The sequence below is a fragment of the Penicillium diatomitis genome (genome assembly GCF_028827545.1).
Source record: "Penicillium diatomitis strain IBT 30728 chromosome Unknown utg000009l_segment0_segment0, whole genome shotgun sequence".
Lineage (NCBI taxonomy): Eukaryota > Fungi > Ascomycota > Eurotiomycetes > Eurotiales > Aspergillaceae > Penicillium > Penicillium diatomitis.
The window spans coordinates 1,407,002-1,426,214 of record NW_026623181.1 but is presented as its reverse complement, the minus strand read 5'-3'; the positions used below and the strand labels follow the sequence as shown (position 1 = coordinate 1,426,214).

Below are 19,213 nucleotides of genomic sequence, written 5' to 3'. Positions count from 1 at the left end.
GTGTCCATTCTCGCTAATTGGGTTGAAGACGCATGGTAGGACCATCATCCCTGCCACGTGTGTCGTATTCCTTACCTTTATCCGAAGATCCTCCCATCTGATCCGTGTCGAGGAGATACTACGCAGTACGCACGTCTGTAGCTTGCATAGGAGACAGTCGCAGTAGCAGGTATAGGTATTGATTGACATGGAATGTACAGTCTAGAAGGGAGAAGACCTTGCGAACAACGGAGTGCCATCACCATCATGTCAAGAAGAACAATGCCTATTTGTAGAAGTGTCTATCCAGGTCGACCTGTCTCTGGAAAAGCCGGTCGGATGGGCCGCACCACCACCAGATCCACATCCACGTCCACAGTCGCACGTCCACATCCATATCCATATCCATATCCATATCCACATCCACATCCCCATCCACACCACCTGTCGCGATGTGACGAGCACAGTCTGCTCGCAGAACACGCACTGATTGGCCCCGACTCGCTCCCAAGCGCACCAGTAGAGAGACTCGCATCCTCGACGGCTAGTGACCCGTCGCTGGAAGGGGCCGCTCGGGATGGATCGAACCTGTAGCCGACTGGTGCTAGTCGCGTTTGGTTGTGTATTGGATCCTCCTTGATCTGAGCTCGAGGAGCTCACTCGGTGTGGAGCGGTCTGGCCCTTTGCCGGAAGGCAGGGAAGAATGTTGCAGATGGATGGCGTGACGGAGGTGAGTCAGTAGGAGTATCCATCGGAAGTTCGGAATGGGAACAGAGTCAACAGATTGCAACTCGTGTAGGACTGCAGGTATCAGAGAGGGATCGAGTCAGTGGTCAGTGGTCAGTCTTCCGTGGTCCGTGGTTGGTACTGGCTGAGCACTGGTTTGTTTGTGTATAATAGTATGACCATGGCACTATGCCGTGAAAGTCGAGAAGTGAGACCCCGGAGGAGGCCTAGAACAGTGCTTCCATTGCTCGAGGAGACCGTAGTCTGGCCGGAGTCTACGAGTACGGGCCACGGAGCACGGCATGGACGGGCGCATGATGTGATACACGAGGAATACTATATCGACGGGTCACTCTTGCGTATACCATCTCGTATCAGTACTATCTACCTAATCTAGGTATTTAGTATGTGTTGGTGTGTACTCGTAAAAGGCGAAGAAGACTGACAGGTGTACTAGTATACCAGAAGCTTTGCTTATCACAGCACGTACCCATCCAAGACCAAGAAATGTCAAGTGACGATTTGAACGTGAGATATCTTACCGACCTGGTTCCGTTGCCGAAGAAGTATTGTCCGAATCATTCCAGACGATCGACTCGTCAAATGTTCAAATGCCAGATGTTCGGTTACTGCCTGCGCACTCGCCGAGTCGATCCATTCATGGTGGGTGTGCGGGTTGCCCACCAGGAGCTGAGGCACTGACCGCAAGCTGACCGCTTGTTTATCTTATTTATCGAGGGGAGACACTAGTAGCGTGTACACCGGCTGAAGCTCATCTGGAGAGTTTAGTTTGTTCAAAGGTACAGTATCCAAGTGTACACCTGAACGGTATCCTCATCCTATGCACTGTCCCAGACCTGCTGTTCATGTCAACTTTTAGAGTGTGTATCTCTTGGTGTTGAGAGAAAAACCTTGCCTACCTTTGAGGTCGCACAGCATTCACCCTTCTCGGTGGAGTAGGTACTTGGCACGAAAGTACGAGGAGTGAAAGAGGATATGATGACCGCTCAGTCTCACCAGGTGGATGTACGGTTGTGTATCTCTCAAAATGGTTTGTAGATTAGCGTCATTGCTGATTGCACTGGGAACTGGTCAATGGTCTCCCACGAGTCAAGTTTGAAGATGGATATATCCAGACAAGCTGGAATTCCTTCATTTGAAATCGTGGTGCTATCTGACCAGCCCATGTCGAACATTCTGCTCATCCTTTTGCATCGTGTCTGTTTCTGCATATCATCTGGACGCCTGCGGTACCCCGCCGAGGGGTAAACGTGCAGTACCGAAGGACCCGTGGTGACTTGCGTTACACCGCATGGATTGGAGCAGTGGAGTCACCGGTACTTGAAGCACACTGGGCACATCTTGCCCGGTAGAAGTACCGGATACAACCCTTAGGCAATGCGGCTTATCAGACGTCAACCCGTGTGGACCTTCAGCAGTCGTACTTTTGGTCGTGATTTTGATCAAGATCGATTTTGGTCCGTAACAGCGCGATTTACCCTTTTCAGCATCTCCCAACTGGACAGCATATCGTCCATGATCGTTGCAATCCTTATACAGTGGCACCGCTATATCGAAGAGTCACACGAGCAATCATACTCAGAAAACATCTTCCATCCATGGATGTCACTATCCATGACTCTACTTCTACCTCGTTGCACGACAACCGTGGCCCTGCGGATCCCGGACGGTCTGGCCCAGACAGCCCCTCCACCAGATTCCGCCATTTCACCACCTCAGCCGATTTCCTCTTTTTCTTTTTCTTTTTTTTTTTCCTCTCCCCCCCCCCCCCCCCCCCTCACAGTCACAGTCACAGTCACTCCTGTACTCTCTCAACCCCTCCTCTCCCCTATTTTCTTCTCACCTTCTCTTCTCTCCTCTCCCCTCTTTCTCACCATGTCCTCCTCAACTTCCACCCAGCCCGATGCCTCCGCCCAAGTCTCCGGCCACTCCACCACCCATGCCTCCAGCTCCGCCGAACTCGCCAGTCTTAAAGTAGGCCTGCGCGCTGCCCTGCGCCAGTTCCCCGACTTCCCCAGCCCCGGCATCCTCTTCGAAGACATCCTGCCCATCTTCGCCGACCCCAAGCTGCACGAGTCCCTCATCCGCTCCCTGGAGTTGCACATCCTCGATGCCTACGGGGGCCAGAAGCCCGATGTCATCGTCGGTCTGGAGGCTCGGGGCTTCCTGATGGGGCCCAGCTTGGCCTTGCGTCTGGGTGCCAGCTTTGTGCCCGTGCGTAAGCAGGGCAAGCTGCCCGGTCCTTGTGTCACCCAGGCCTATGAGAAGGAGTATGGTCAGGACTTTTTCCAGATGCAGGAGGGGGCCATCAAGCCTGGACAGAAGGTGATTGTCGTGGATGATATCATTGCTACCGGTAAGTGCAACTGTGAGAGAGACACGGGATTAGAGTGCTGGCCGTGTGGAGAGAGTGATGTCCATTTTTTTTTTTTTTTTTTTCATTTCCAGGCCTTGCATTGCATGTCTCTTGTCAATTGATTGTGCGACGGGTTGTACATCTGTGACTTTGACTGTTGAGTGAACAGTCGCCTGTGGGGGGTGGAGATGGATCTCTGATCGAAACCATGGAAGAGAGTCGTGCTCTTTTCACACATTGCTATCCTTGCCAGAGTGTCGTTGTTACCACTTTACTGACTCTTGACTCCTCGTCTTCCAGGTGGCTCCGCTTGGGCTGGTGGTGAGATGATCCGCAAGATGGGCGGTGACCTGCTCGGCTTCATCTTCATTCTCGAACTCGAGTTCCTCAAGGGCCGTGACAAGCTCCCCGCTCCCGTCTACACTCTGCTCTCCGGCCAGGCCTAAAATGGTCGCTTGGCCTCGACCCGGGTCCTCGAGTCCTCGTATCCCTTGTCCCGATTGTCTTGTTGATCTCTCGGATATTTCGAGTGTCCCGTCTTGAGGGTCTGCAATCCGTCGACAATGCTCCTGGTTCTCTCTCCTTTCCATTTTGGGTGGACCGACCGAGGGAGGGAGACCTTGGCCTGCCGCGGTCAGATGGGGATATAAAAAGGGCTGCTTTGCGCGTTGCTCCATATTCTCTTCCGGGGTGTAGTGAACCTTGCAGCACCGAGAGTTGGCGTCTTGACTGGCATCCGAAGAAAAAAAAAAGAAAAACCAAACAAACAAACAGTCCAGGCTTGAGAGTGGAATTCCGCGTACCTCGCATTCTCGTCGCGCAATGATTTTCGCGCTCTCTCTCACACACATTGAGTCATCGAAGCTGGACTCTGCGATCGTCTCGAGAAGTCGACATTTCACCCTCGAAGCTCTCAAGCTCTCAAGCTCTCTATCCCCGACCCCGCACAAAAGGAAAAAAAAAAGCGACATCAATAAAACGACCCGGACATGTAAATAGGAGAAAACGTCCCCCCCCCATCTCCGCTCCGCCCCGCTCCGCCCCCTCTCCTTCTCTGCTACACCTGAACAATCCTCAAAACTTTCCAAAAGCGCGGGAATAGAGCGGGCCTCCGATCCCGCCTTATTGTCAAAATAGATATATCATGACATTTCCTCTTCTTTTTTTTTTCCTTCGCTTTTGGTTCGTCTTGCTCCTCTCGTGCTCCATTTCCTCGAGTAGATGGTCTGCGGGGAAGGTCCGGATCACGGATCAACAGTCTGGTTGACTCTCTTGCCCTTTGGGTGCGTCTTGATATGATGTGATTTTTCCGTCGGTATATACTGTACAGTGTAGAGTAAATATAGCACTGTTACTAACTTACTAGTAACTACTGTAGGTAGATAGTAAGGTAGTGATACTACAGTAGGTATATTAGTGGGACTAGCCCACTACCTACCTAAGACAGTAGGACTAGACAGTAGACAGTAGACAGTAGACAGTAGACAGTAGACAGTAGACAGTAGACAGTAGACACACGATTCAAATCGCGCACTGTAACAACACGAGAACAGGCAGAGACAGATCACATTACGGTTCATGCACGCTTGGCCAAAGACCAAAGACCCTATCAATCGCTAGATACAGTGATACACGCCACAACCATAACACAGTAGGAGTCCAAGGGAAAGAGAGAATAGAAAAGAAACACAAACAGGGCAGCTGGGGGGTGGATGGCGCACAGGGACAAAAACACAAAAAAAAACCAACGAGATTACAAAGGCGACACCCGAGTAAAAGAGGAAGATTAGCCAGGAGATCCAGAAAGGAACGTTAGGGGGCGGCAACCTGGGCCCAGAGCAAAACAGAACAGAATAGGTCTTGTCCATTGTTTTGAGTTCTCGAATCTCGTCTGTGCAGTGCTCCCGGAAACCAAAGAAAAGACCCCCCCCCCCCAAAAATAGAATATTCGTACAAATACAACAGACATTTCACCTTCAATCGCCACGGGTGGTTTTTCTCGCGACGTCATATCGGTGCCGGATGCATACCGATCGCCTCGGAATTGAGATCAACGACGTGGGATTGTTGAACTCATTCGACTGCCCACGCCCGCCATCAGACTCTGTTTCACAATGGCATCTGCAGCCGCGGCGGCGGCTAGTCTCTCCTTTTGACGACTGCGGTCTCGAAGATATCCGGCTGCCTCGGGTCTCATCCGCAGGATTCGCAGGATCATGTCGTCGTTGGGATCGGCTTGTGCCTCTCGTCGCTTTTCTTCTTTCACCTTTTTCATGGTGCCCAGATTGCGCGAGAGCATGATGCTCTTGGCGCGACGAGTCGCTGGTATACCCAGGGAGCCGTGTCCCGGGCCTGTCGCGCCGAGATGGGCAGGCGCCGATAATCGGTTGCGATTGGCTTGTTGTCGATTGACGTTTGCAGAGGCCATGCGCTCCGAAGTGCGGATGAGATTCTCGGTTGGCTCAAAGTAGAAGAAATTCAGACTTTGGATTTCGTGATATTTGGGAGACTTGAGGATGTCGAGGGGCACGCCGCCTGCTTCGCCGGTCTCTTCGTCGACGGCGTGGAAGAAGTTCAGGAGTAGCACGAGCCAGCGTGAGACAATGTCGACTTCTTGTACCGTGAGCGGCTTCTGGTGGGAGGGTTTGTCTGAGAGTGGAGGGACGAGGAGACTCTCGATCGTGGCAAGGACTTCTTTCCACAGACGGGCCATGACCATTCGCATAGCTTCCTCTGTGAGCGTCTTGTTCATGATGGCGAAATTGTCATTGAAGTAGCTAAACAGGGGATCGAGCGCATTCTCCACGTTCGCTGCCGTCGGGCCTGTGGAGGTCGCTGGCACTCCCCGATTGCGATTGAGAAAGTTGGATACGGTAGACATGCTGATGCCGCCAATCCCGCGCGACAGTAATGATTTCAGGGTCCGTCGAGATAAGCAGTGACTGATGTAGGCAGAAAGCTGGCGAAAGTATATTAGCATTGCGACCAAGATTCAGACTTGTTCTCCCAGTGCATTAATTGCTTGCGAAGAGAGAGAGAGAGAGAGAGAGAGAGAGAGAGAGAGAGAGAGAGAGAGAGGGAGAGAGGGACGAGGAGAGACAACTCACCTTCTCAGTAATCCTCCGCGTCATGTCCCTTTCGGTACGCTTCAATGTGCGGAACGCTTTGCCAAAGTAGAACTGAATGTCATCTCGTTCACCCTCCATACTCACACGAAGCAGAAGCCGCCCCTGAGTATCTAGATCCAGCCAATACTCTCGTGGAAGGAAATCACTAAAATGAACAGGGTCCAATTTGATAGACGTGCGACCAACGTAGTCATGGTCACCGACAGCATCCCAATCCCAGATGGTGGCGATGATGTTCAAGGGACCCTGCGTGGTGATATCGACGGCATCTTCCCATCGAGGATTTAGATTATTGTAGATGATGCGTGTCTTTGCTATCCGCTTCTGGTATTCATCGGTTAATACCACATACGGATCGCTGCCACCGTTCATATCACAAGCCTTCAAGTCTTCGGCCTCTACCACTTTGATTGTGAAGACGTATGTAGTGGACTTGCGGATTTTCTTTAGCTGAGCGGGCGTGTTTCTCGCAATCACATCAGCGCATGCATCAACGTTGATCTCCCGCTCGAGTCGGTCCAATTGCGTGAGCGCGAATTCAATGTTGTTTAGTTTGACTAGGGACTGTCCGAAGCAGAATGGTCAGCTTAGCTTCAATTGATTTTTGGATCGCAGGAAAAAATAAATAATCCAAGCCTCTCGTGAGCTTAACACTTACCTCGGATGAGAATTGGAAGGGTTCAATCTTGTCCTTGTTCGTCCAAGTGTCTTTTGCAAATTGCATCAGCTTCTCTTGAGTGGTCTGGTTCAAAGCTGCCTCTTGCTCTGGCGTCAGTTTGTCCATCTCCCGGGCAAACATCTGCTCCAGTGATTCGCAGTACTTGGCAACTCCCTTGCCTATAGACTTGGAAAGAGCGGTCATGAACTTTGCATACTGGAGGTCGTCGTCCCATCCCAGCCCAACCAGGTTCTCCACCACTTGATTGTAAGATCGGAAGATGTCAATTACCGAAACGCTATGCCGTTTGTCTTCAGCAACAGACTCGGCCAGCTCATCTCCGCGGACGGTGAAGTTGTCTTGGCGGATCGCTTGATTCACCCACTCCATTACGCTCTGATCTGTCAGACGAAGCCAACGCCATACAAATTCTTCGAGTAGAGACTCTACATGGAAGGGGAATGGAGTTCTGTGAGACACTCTGATTAGCATACTGATGTGGTCTCATAATGGGGGATCGGTGCCTTCTTACTCGGAGATCGAGTTCGTGTAAAGACGCCTGATTGCCGCCAAGTTTCTGTACAAATCAAATCCGTCCTCGATATCTATCTCCCTATCCTCGGCTTTGCAGTGATCCATGATTCGGAGAACCATTTCATTCGCGTCCTCTGCGAACATGGGGAGAATATTGACGCAAAGGATGAGATAAGGATTGACACTAGTCGATCGTTAGAAGGGCCTGTGGTGAATGAGCCGAAGGGTCTGAATCACTCACCCCATAATTTCGGGATTATTTCGGTATCGCTTCTGAATCTTCTGCGCCAGTTTCGAAATTGCATCACTTAGCTGAATGATGTTGTCGAATTGCCATTTCTCCTGCTCAACAGGGATCATTTGACTAATCAAGCTCTGATATTTCTCGGTGGCCTTTGCTGCAAGACCGTCCTGAACGTAGGACGAGAAACGATTGATATCCTGTGGATCCTCCGTGTAACTGGGATCCATTTGAATATGGTGCTCCAAAATGTACATGACTGGGCCAATCGGTCGAGGCTTCGCCTCGAAACAATCCATCATCACGTCGTACAGTTCGCGCAGCAGAGCCTCATGAAGTTTGGACAGTAGTTGCTGCATCGCCTGAAGATCGTGGACAGTCCACTTTTGACGGTCGAAAACGGCGGACGCCACGTAACTGCTGCGCTTGGCTCGCGGCTCAGTGTTGGGCGTCTCCTTCGCAAACGTGAATGCTGAATCCAGGGTGTTGAGGTCGATTTCCGAATCCACGTATTTGGATTGAACGACGTCTAGAAACAACACAACTCTCGAAAAGGGAGGAATTCTCCATCGGAGGCAGATTTCATTGAGCATCTCCATCGACTGCTTGGACAATAATTTGATTGATGGCGTGTCGGCAGTGGCCTGACTAGCCTCAATCTCGCGGTCACGAAGATCATGGGACAGTGTCTGATTCAAAATGAACCGGTATACGGCCCGGGGGTCAGACGGAATGAATGTGTAGGTACCTGATTCCTCTCCATCGCCGTCCTGCCCGCCGAGTGACAGTGCGCTGAAGTCTAAAGATTGATCGATAGAATAAGAAGTGCGGTCCCGGGGCGAGGAGAGTTCATCAGAAACAGCAGGATTGAAGTGTGGCAGGGCTCCCGGGGTACTCTTGGCCAGTTCAGGATTGGACTGTACAATTGCAAGCATCATCTGCGACAAATCTGGTCCTTCGCTCTTCTTCCATGTTTCGAATGCTTCGTCCGTCTCAAAGTCCTCTCGGCACAAGGTCTTGCGCGTATGGAGGCTCAGTTGGGTCTGGTACGTCTTGAGATCCTGAAGTGCTGCCTTTTCTGTCCATACGGACTTGTTCTTGTCGATTTCAGCTTGGGCTTGCGTCGTCGTCATGCCGAACACTTTGATCACATGTTGTACCAGGGGCATATCCTTTACGTCGTGGCTGAGGGGCGCAAGCGTTTCCGTCGTCGTTGTCGCGGGACTCGAATCCATCAAATCCTGATCCTGCAGGAGAAGCTTATTTTCAAGTACCGCCAGTCGGTTGGCCAGCTCTGGACGATCCCTTGCCCAGTCGTTGCTCTTCAATATCAGCGCCAACAGACGTACAAACAGTGCAACATGCCGATCCACCATCAGCTTCCAGCTATCATCGTCTTGCTCCTTGCCCTTGCTCAGCTCCTTTACCGCATTGGAATAGAAGATCAGTAGTAGATCCTCAGCTCGGCGGTCCTTTTCCATGCGTTTGCGAAAAGAGTCCTCCTTGAGCACATTCAGAAAGACGGCAAATGTGCGCACCACCAGGTGATCTTGGTATTCCTTCTTCTTCTCGCGTCCCATCAACACCCCCGTCAATCGCTTCTCCAGTTCCGACACGAAGCCATGGGGAATCCTTGTACTCTTTGAATCTCTGACCAGCGAAAAGTCGCTCATGAGATCATGAATCGATGTCGAGGACCGCTTGGGACGTGCAGGCGCAGGCGACACATTCTGGACTCGGCGAGATCGCGGTTGGAGGAGGTAGGTCAGGTAGGCTACGCGAAGCGCATGGCTGCTTGCGATGGCAGCGGTGAGTGGTCGCCGGCGCGACAGAGACGAATTGCGCGAATGACGACCTTCATTCTGCAGACTGTTGATCCGTCGGTTGAAACCTCGCGACTGTCTGGAAGCTGTCGACATGAGGCTCTACTGTCTCCGTTCGGGTTGCTGCTTTGTGAGGGGAGCCAGCGGAATGCGGGACCATAGATCGAGGTGTGGAACTTTAAAACCCCCCCGGCTGCCGCGCGCGTGGGACAGTGTCGCTCAAAAGATGGCAAGTCGCTCGCTGCTTCTGTGTGTGTTAAAGAAAAGATAAGTTTCCTCAAGCAGGTGGACAGAGTATCTTTCCAGCAGGGTCAAAGGAGGGGAGGGGGGCGCGCTGGGGGCGAATAAAGAATGAGGTTGTTTATGAATAGTTTATATGAAGGAGGAAGAAAGGAGGGGGCAAAACGGGTTGATGAAACGGCCCAAAGCCGCCAAACCAAACTGACGTACATGCGCCCGGACCAAAAACAATCATAATCGATGGATGCCCAAAGTATCCATGTAGTCTATATTACGTAGTAGAGGCGCGTGGATAAAACAGCAGACAAGGCAAGATTCAGGTACTTTCATTCGCCAAGCTTTGACACAAGGAGGCTTATCAAGGTCGGTAACTATTTATGGGGACGTGAGGGCATTTTCTACTGCATGATTGTGGCCTGCAGGTCCTTGGGCGCCAGATTTACGCAAGGATGTTGCACGAGGAACGAAATGACCACAGGGAGCAAAGTGAAGCATTTTCTAGTGAGCCTTGGGCGAATCAGTGGTGACTTGAGGAATCAAGGAGTTTGTATTGCACCTCGAGCTTCACTGGAATCAGTGTGGGCCACAGTCAAGACGGGTTGAAACTTGGAAGTATGCGTCCCAAGGCCATGTAGAGTTGTGGACTCATAGAACAGCCACTTTGGGAGCCCTAGTACCCGTTGCGGGCCCGTCGGAGGGTCATCAGCTGCTTTGCGCAGTGGCCAAGTCAATCAAGCTTGCCGAATCGCAGCATCTTCAATGGTAATTGAGGGTATTAATCGTTGTTGACCATCGTCCAAGTACCTCGAGTCTTCAAGGTTCTTGGCTGTGAGCTATCCGGCTGCTTATCTCACCGGGTGGCCTTTGGACCCGCGAGGGCTGCTTGCGTATAGGAAACAAAATCGAATTGGTATTTACACACACAGCGCATAAAAAAAAGAAGGATAGCGGAAGAGATCAAAAGTATCAGTTTTACCATTTGTCCTCACCGGACTTGCGGGCCTGTTCGATGGGTGGAAAGTCAGTTCCGCATACGGCATGAGCGCGTCGTCCGGATGACGCTTGATGCAGGGAACACGTACCGGAACAGCATTGGGGCCACCCAGCTCCTTCTCCAGGCCATCAACATAGACCTTAGGAGCACTGGGCTTGTCGGGGTAGTAGAGGCTGACAACACCGCACAGGGTCAGGAAAGTGGCCACGAACACTCCGAGGTGACGGAAGGCCTTGCGGGAGCTGACGTGGGAGTACTGCTCGGGACTGAAGACACCAAGAATCTCGTTGTCCTCGTGAACGGGTTCGCCAAAGTTGCGCTTCTCTTGCTTATCCCACCACCCGCCATAAGGATCTCTGAACTGGCGCTTTACGCGGGGAGGGTTTTGGTAGTTGCCATTCTGAGGCAAGTGTTAGCTTCCGCCGCTGAAATGGCCAAACAATGGCATGAGATGCCTGGTCATAATGCGAAGTATTGTACCTGGAAGGGATCCTCGACATCGGCAGCACGAAGAGCCGGGATCTGAGAGAAGGATGCGCGGGGAGCAATGGTGCTACGGGCAACGACCTGGGGCAGGCGGCGTGCCAGAATCCGTTGGGACAGCATCTGTTGCAGAAATTGAGCGTCAGTACAATAGATAAAGGCATGATTGTCTCCGAGCAAATCTCAAGAAGCACTTACTGCTCTGACGGATATCAGCTTGAACGCGGAGAGTGAGTGGAAGGGTGTCGGATAAGGTGAATGCAGTCGATGATGGAACGGAGGGAGGTTTGCGGTAGAGCGGCCTAAGGCACCAAAGGCATCCGGGCGCGGCGCGCTTACAACTGACCGTCTCGCCCCCCCCCGGCGAAAAAACCACCTCTTCACGCAATCCCTCCATCTTGGTCGTTTTTTCGACTTCATCAACGCTACAGTGCCGATAAGCATGCCAGACTTCGGGGGCTGTATTTACACATTTAGCCCTACTCGTTGATGCCAAAATCACCACCCTCAACCACGTCATTGCCGGGATAGCTGGGGTAAAGTGTCCACACGGCCCCTGTCGTCCACGGCACCAAGTCATGCAAAACGGCAGCCCGAGCAGCCCATCGCCGCGAGATGATTACCTGACTCCGGTCCCAGACTCTCCTGTACTGGAAGCAGCCGCATTAGAAATTCAAGATAATTCGAAAACTTCCGATGAGATTCCGCAAGGCCAACCGGTCGACGAGCCTCCAACTCAAACAGAGGGCCCACCCTCGAAGAAGCGTCGCCTGACTGAATCGACTCCATCGCGTCGCTCTACACCCAGGCCCCCTTCGCCACCATGGAAAAAGGCTGGGATAGATGGACCGACCTCATTTACGGTGGAGGGTCGTCGGCGGTCCTCGCGAACGAATGCGGTCCCGATGGAGATGCAACCCCCGTCCGACAAACGCAAAACTCGTGGAGCACAATCCCAGCACGCGCCAAAGAATGTTCGCGACACCGCAAAGCCTGCAACGTCGTCACCGCTGACTGTGACAAGTTCTCGAGCCGGCTTATACAATAAGGTGGGTGGCAAGGTTTCGTCAAATGGATCACCGCGGACAGCGTCAACAAAGGCAGTCGCAGCTGCGAAGCCGGCAGTCTCACAATCACCAGCAACGAAATCCACTTCCCTTTCCCGCGCAAGATCCCGCAGCTCTGTTCATGCCCAACGTTCGACGCGCGCTGCAGCAAACGGTGCTAGCCCCCGTCACCTTCGCGATCGGTCTTCCCTTCAAGCAACTCCCCCGGCGCCGAAAATGGTGTCGGTGGCATCGAAGCCGCGAATGGAGATGAAGAGGATGGCTCGGTTAAAGTTCCAAGGTTGCGAATCAAAGTCAAAAAGCCGGTGCTTCCTATCCGCCATCCCGGTCATATTGCCACCAAGAAGTACAATTCTTTCCGAGAGTGGATTGACAAGGAAGATGAACCAAGCCTTTTGTCATCGGAGCAGGCAGTCGAAGAGGCTAAGAGGCGACGTCTTGTCATTGATGCAGCCGAGCCAGGCGGGCTTCTCAGCTCTGAAGTTTGTTCAGCGTACATCACCGATCAACAAGAGGAGCCGCCTCCTCAATACTCGCATCAGGACCATCTCGTAGCTCATGCGCTCTATTTTCAAAAGCTTTTGGATAAAGAACATAAACGACACCGCCAGACGGCCAAGCTCTTCGCCCAGTGGTGCGCTGACGCATACCGAAAGCGCCACAAGAATCCCGAAGATATTCTTCGCGAGCAGCAAGAAGAGGTACGGGGCAAACGGAAGCAGGTAGTGAAGGACCTTCAGAAGATGTTCGATCTGGTCCGAGCCGAGGTCGACCGCGCACGACTGGCTCGTTGGGAAGAGGAGCGAAAGGTGCAAGATCAGCAAGCTCTCGATCGTGCGATCAAGAAGTCCACAATGCTGTTCGAGAAGCGTCGATCGGAGATCTTGGGTGAAACGAACAGTGACGCTCCCGTCACCAGTGAAGACGACGACGCCGATGAAACGGACTCCGAGATTCACTCATCTGATACAGACGACGAGAGCAATATGTCATCCTCCGAGTCTGAAACGGACGATGAAGCCAATCTGGACGATGACGCTAAATTGACTGCCGAAGAACTTCGAATGAAGTACGCAAACCTGCCCGACGAGGATAAACAAGATGAACAAGATGGACTTTCAGTGACTGCGGGAGTTCCCGCGTCAGCTATCGATAGCGAGCTAGTGCACGATGAAGTTGACTCCCAAGCGACTCCTGCCCCGCTCGACGACGTGGACTCGGTCCTCTTGGACGAAAGCGACGACGAATCGACAGACATGGATGATGACATGGGTGACAGCGACGACGATCTTGAATCTCGCGACGGAGGCTCTGAAGAGGAAAGTGACGAAGATGATGATGACGCACCTGGGCTCTTTGGGTTCTTCTCGTCGAATGATCTCCCGGCGTTCAAAGGCCGACAAGCCGGCGGCGACGAGGAAGATGACGTCGGATTTGAAGACCCTGTTGAAAGTTCTGTCATTCCCGATGAGCATGAGTCCTCGCGAGAAGGAACCCCGATGGAGATTGTGGAAGCTTCAGCCGAACCGACTTCGACTGAAATGGGCGATGCATCAGCGGTTGCTACCCCTTCAGAAATCCAGGATCAAGTTGCAAACCATGAGACCTCTGTGGTGCTTGCTGCTGAATCCAGAAATTCAGATTCACCCGATGACGAAGCCGAGCCTCATCCGATGGACGTCAGCCCGAATGACAACGTTGACAGCGGCCCCGCACCTGGCGGCGAAATTTCGAGCGAAGCCTCCCCAGGCACATTGGCAACGAAACCGTCCGAGCCGGAGTCCGTCTCCTCATATGAACCAAGTTCAGAGAAACAGCTCCAAGTAGGCGACTCGTCCGCACCTGGTCTCAAGACACCGATCCCACACCTCCTGCGTGGTACCCTTCGCGAGTATCAACACTATGGACTGGATTGGCTCGCAGGCCTCTACAAGAACCACATCAACGGTATCTTGGCAGACGAGATGGGTCTTGGCAAGACTATTCAGACTATTGCCCTGCTTGCACATCTGGCGGTCGACCATGGCGTCTGGGGACCGCATCTCGTGGTTGTGCCAACCAGTGTAATGCTGAATTGGGAGATGGAGTTCAAGAAATGGTGTCCCGGTTTCAAGATCATGACTTATTACGGTAACCAGGAAGAGCGCAAGGCAAAACGTCGTGGCTGGACCGATGATAACGCGTGGAACGTCTTGATCACCTCGTATCAACTTGTGCTTCAGGATCAGATCTCTCTTAAGAGAAGGAACTGGCACTACATGATTCTCGACGAAGCTCACAACATCAAGAACTTCCGCTCGCAACGATGGCAAGCCCTGCTGACTTTCCGGACACGGGCTCGACTTCTCCTCACTGGAACACCGCTTCAGAACAACCTGACTGAACTATGGTCTCTTCTCTTCTTTCTGATGCCTTCCGACGGTGACGGAAACGGTATCGAGGGATTCGCCGACCTAAGAGACTTCTCGGAGTGGTTCCGGCGACCGGTGGAGCAAATCCTGGAGCATGGAAGGGAGACGATGGATGAAGAAGCAAAGCGAGTGGTGACCAAGCTCCATACTGTTCTACGTCCGTATATCTTGCGTCGACTTAAGGCGGATGTCGAGAAGCAGATGCCCGGCAAGTACGAACACGTCATTTATTGCCGACTGTCCAAACGTCAGCGATTCCTCTACGACGGGTTCATGTCTATGGCGCAGACCAAGGAAACACTGGCGTCAGGAAACTTCCTTTCGATCATCCACTGTCTCATGCAGCTTCGCAAGGTCTGCAACCATCCAGATCTCTTTGAGACCCGACCTATCTCGACATCATTTGCCATGCCAAGATCTGTTGCTACGGATTACAATGTAAAGGAGTCTCTAGTGCGTCGGCGTCTCCTATTTGAGCATCCCCTCACCAAAGTGGACCTTGACTTCCTCAATCTTGCACCCGTGTCGAGAGAGGACATTTCGCGTAGACTGGCAGACGATAGCATTCGGTTGATGGCTTACGGGCCCTTCAAGACACTACGTGAGCGTCAGTACAAGCGGACGAATTGGCAAATGAGCTTTGACGGCTCCACCATGGAGTCGACTCTCGACTCTTTGGAGAATGCCAGTCGCAAACGCAGGATGGCAGAGTTGGAGCGTTGTCTGTACTTTGAATCAAAGCGGCACGGTCGTCGACCTGTGTACGGCAGCAGCTTGATTGAATTCCTTCGAGCGGGTACAAGCAAGGAGCACGCCTTGTCAAACGCGCCACTTCGAAAGAGCAACATGGCAGAATGGCTGTCTAGTCGTTCTTCTGTTCTCGCCTCCATGATTCTGAACATTGAGGAACGCTCACTCGAGATGGACGGATATGTCCAGCGCTTTGCTTGCGTTACCCCTGCAGCCGTTGCAGCCGGCACTACCGAGGCCGCATTGACCCCTGTTGAGACCCGTTTGCTCACAAACACGTCCAAGGACCAGTCGTACGATCCCTTCCACGAGGCACGAATGCGCCTGTCCATCGCCTTCCCCGACAAGAGACTGCTGCAATACGACTGTGGCAAGCTTCAGCGACTGGACAAGCTCCTGCGAGACCTGAAAGCAGGCGGTCATCGTGCGCTGATCTTCACGCAGATGACCAAGATGCTGGATATTCTAGAGCAATTCCTCAATATCCATGGCCATCGCTACCTTCGGCTTGATGGCACTACAAAGGTCGAGTCACGCCAGATGTTGACTGAGCGATTTAACAGCGATCCTCGCATTCTGGCATTCATTCTATCTAGTCGGTCCGGTGGTCTCGGTATCAATCTCACGGGTGCTGACACTGTGATCTTCTACGACCTGGACTGGAATCCAGCCATGGACAAGCAATGCCAAGATCGCTGTCACCGTATTGGACAGACTCGCGATGTGCACATCTATCGATTTGTTTCGGAGTACACTATTGAGTCCAATATTCTGCGCAAAGCCAACCAAAAGCGCATGCTTGATGACGTGATCATCCAAGAGGGTGAATTCACCACGGACTACTTCACCAAGCTCCGTGACGTAGAGGGCCTACCCGAGGGAGAGGACGCTCGTGATGGTCAAGATGAAGCCAGTGCTGCCATGGACCGCGTGCTCGGCAACCGAGTTGCCAGTGGCGGAAAGGCGTTTGAGCAGGTCGAGGACACGGAAGACATCGTTGCGGCCAAGAATGCTCAGAAGGAGCTTGACCATGCCGATGACGGTGACTTTGATGACCGCACTCCCGCTCAAAGCACTCCCGCTCAGGCTGGCACCCCTCTCCCTGTCGAAGGGGAGGGCACACCGTTGCCCATTGATGGTGTTGACCCTACGGACGCCAAAGCAAGCGCCCGTGAAGACACTGAGCTGCACCACATTGATGAATATCTGCTCCGCTTCATGGAATGGAACATGCGAGATGAACCTCTGGTTCTCCCTGTGGACAAGAGCAAGAAGAGGTCCAAGAAGGGGAAAGAACACCGATTGAGACGGCGACGCTGAGGGGCTCACGCCAGAACAGATGTTCTCGTCTATGCGTCGTGCGTGGTCTAGGTTCCCTTGTTCAAGTTGCAACCGAGCGAGTTCGATTGTCGACCTCAAACACCCTGATCCTGGGAAGAAGGGGGGCCGACCGAAGACTGGACTCACTAAGAGTACTTCGCACTTGTGTCCTTTTCCCAATCTATTCTTTCTTCTACGGAGCCGACCACCTCCATACGAGTCCTCGTGATCGCTTGCGACGACTTGGCGCAATTTCCAAGTATCGAGGTATTACACCCGATTTGGGACGCCAGGCAGCTGTGGTACTCGCGGTCTATCTGTAATCACCTTGACTCCTTTTGATTTCTTTCCAAACCTGCGTTGATGCGCTCAGGCCGTTCGTCAACCATGATGGGTTACCGTCCCTGATATTCCTGCTTTGACCCCTTCCCTTTCTCCTCGTGGAAAGTGGACTTGCACTTTGTTTTTTTTTTCGCTGTCACCTCCGCTGGCGGTAGACCCAAGAGAATGGTTTCCGCAATAGGGAATTTCAGCGAAGGGGACCGTGCGGGCGTGGGGCTGCAGGACACGGTACAGCTCACTGGGTTCAGTCATGTCAACGATGACAAAGGGATGACTATGGTACTGACCCCGATATGCTGCGGAAGAACACTTGTCAGAAGACAACCCATTAATATAGCTACTTTTGTAGCGATGAACTGGTGGTACTGGCCACGGTCAATGTGCGAGAGTATACCCGCGTGTGTGTGTGTGTGTGTGTGCGCGCACGCGAGAGAGAGAGAGAGAGAGAGAGAGTATGCATGTACGAGTGTGTGTGAAAGGATACATTCATGGTTGCATTTGTGAGAGTAGTAGAGATCAGAGCATGTGGCGTCCTTTTGACAATGTTGGTGTCTTGTACGATTCCTGTGGACTGACCTAGCATTTTTGTCCTTTGTTTTATATACAATATCATTATCTTTCGCCCAGTCACCCTTTGTATAGATGTGTGGTAGCAGCTACCCACGATTTCTCCCCTCTACTGGATTTCATATTCCCAAGGCCATGCACGTAACGGGGTCGGCGAGGATGTACAAAAAAAGCCATGCAGTTGCAACGGCGAGATGACTTTCTCCCCCCGCTATTCTGACCCATGACTTTGTAACAGTCGTTGCTGGAACCATCTCTCAAACTGGAGACGGCGACCCTCACCTCTCCGTCCTCCACCTTGATCTTCAACCGTGTTACCGTTTACGCAAACCTTGATGAGCCCTTGCCCACGGTACTGGGATCGATCATAGCGATAATAGCGCCAGCACGTTGATCTAAGCACAGCAGATCTTTACCACCCCTGGCCATAGCCTGTCTCCAAGTAGTCTCATAATCTGCATGATCAATGGGATGGTCTCCTCTCGGGCAACCTCCTGCGTCTCTAGTGCGGGTGCCGTGAACGTGATCTTCGCTTCAATATCCGCTTCTCCATCCGGAGACTGGGCTGGGCACACCCGGCACAGTGTTTTTCACGTGTCTAACCTTAAGGTGCAGATCCTCATGACTAAATGCATGCTGGCAGGGGTCTTTTCGGGGAGGAGCGAAACAGATTGACACATGGCGGCCGCTGTGAATGGTTTTCTGGTCACGGTGTCGGGTTGGGTGTGGTGTACATTGTACAATATGCAATTATACATAGATTTGACTCGGACCAACGTGAGCTACTAATGTATGAGCTGCGATCCACATGACTCAGGGTAGCTTGTACACTGACTCCCGTGTTTCGAATGCATAGTGTCCGGTCTACCATATCTGCGGAGACCGGGTCAGCTACTCAGTGCAAACAAAGTCTTTATCTGAATCATTGTCAAGAATACCCTCCAAGTCGATAGACAGCATAGTAGGCTACTAGGCACTAGTAGTAGGCAGTACGCAGTTACGCACACACTAGTCATGCCACTCACTAAGTACTCCCGTATCTGGGCAATTTGACCCGGGCTACTCTGTAAACGGCATATGTACACCACCTGAATCAGCCACTTTGGAGCATGTATATCTATTCTTGTTGTACAGTAGGTCTCGCTTCCTCTTCCCTTTCTCTCTCTACAACCGGGTGATTTTATCTTTCTCTGATTGGTTCATAATGAGAATGGACACTCGGGCTGCGCTCGGTCCTCGTGTGGCTGAGAAAATTGAATTAGGCAAAAAATACAGAGAAAATCATTCTTTTTTCTTTTCAAAACAATAAGAAGAAAAGAAAAGAAAAGACATTGACGGTCGCGGCCGAGGAAATACAGCAGTCATGCGAAGCTAGACAAAGCTGGAGGCTATCAGCACTCTGCCCTCTAGTGTCTGCAGTCTGCACATGCTCTCCTACCAATTCAGGGCAGACGTGAATTAGGGCTACTGGACCATCAGGAGCCGAGTACCGAAACATCCATGTAATCTGCCCAGGCGTGGATAGGATTCTCCCTGAGTAACCGAGCTTGAGAGCATACGCCGATGAATCAGT

The 19,213-nt window shown here is 52.2% G+C and overlaps 5 protein-coding genes across 5 annotated transcripts; 2 read left to right on the top strand and 3 right to left on the bottom strand.

Moving 5' to 3' along the window:
• Positions 1-265: 265 nt before the first annotated feature.
• On the bottom strand, positions 266-731 carry N7539_006915 (uncharacterized protein; the record flags this gene model as incomplete). The annotated part of the gene is made up of 3 exons (XM_056936516.1): positions 266-423; positions 467-567; positions 640-731. The coding sequence occupies 3 exons, from the start codon at positions 729-731 to the stop codon at positions 266-268; spliced, it is 351 nt and encodes a 116-aa protein (XP_056788451.1).
• A 1,870-nt stretch (positions 732-2,601) lies between these two features.
• Positions 2,602-3,528, top strand: N7539_006914 (adenine phosphoribosyltransferase APT1; the record flags this gene model as incomplete). The annotated part of the gene is made up of 2 exons (XM_056936515.1): positions 2,602-3,082; positions 3,383-3,528. 2 exons carry the CDS (start codon positions 2,602-2,604, stop codon positions 3,526-3,528), a joined length of 627 nt encoding a protein of 208 aa, XP_056788450.1.
• Positions 3,529-5,132: 1,604 nt separating this feature from the next.
• On the bottom strand, positions 5,133-9,562 carry N7539_006913 (C2 domain protein; the record flags this gene model as incomplete). Its single annotated transcript, XM_056936514.1, has 5 exons — positions 5,133-6,041; positions 6,190-6,774; positions 6,869-7,337; positions 7,401-7,586; positions 7,644-9,562. The coding sequence occupies 5 exons, from the start codon at positions 9,560-9,562 to the stop codon at positions 5,133-5,135; spliced, it is 4,068 nt and encodes a 1,355-aa protein (XP_056788449.1).
• A 1,116-nt stretch (positions 9,563-10,678) lies between these two features.
• On the bottom strand, positions 10,679-11,306 carry N7539_006912 (uncharacterized protein; the record flags this gene model as incomplete). Its single annotated transcript, XM_056936513.1, has 3 exons — positions 10,679-10,708; positions 10,789-11,100; positions 11,181-11,306. 3 exons carry the CDS (start codon positions 11,304-11,306, stop codon positions 10,679-10,681), a joined length of 468 nt encoding a protein of 155 aa, XP_056788448.1.
• A 455-nt stretch (positions 11,307-11,761) lies between these two features.
• swr1 (putative SNF2 family helicase/ATPase (Swr1)) lies at positions 11,762-16,731 on the top strand (the record flags this gene model as incomplete). The annotated part of the gene is given in 2 exon segments (XM_056936512.1): positions 11,762-12,432; positions 12,447-16,731. 2 exon segments carry the CDS (start codon positions 11,762-11,764, stop codon positions 16,729-16,731), a joined length of 4,956 nt encoding a protein of 1,651 aa, XP_056788447.1.
• Between the last annotated feature and the right edge of the window lie 2,482 nt (positions 16,732-19,213).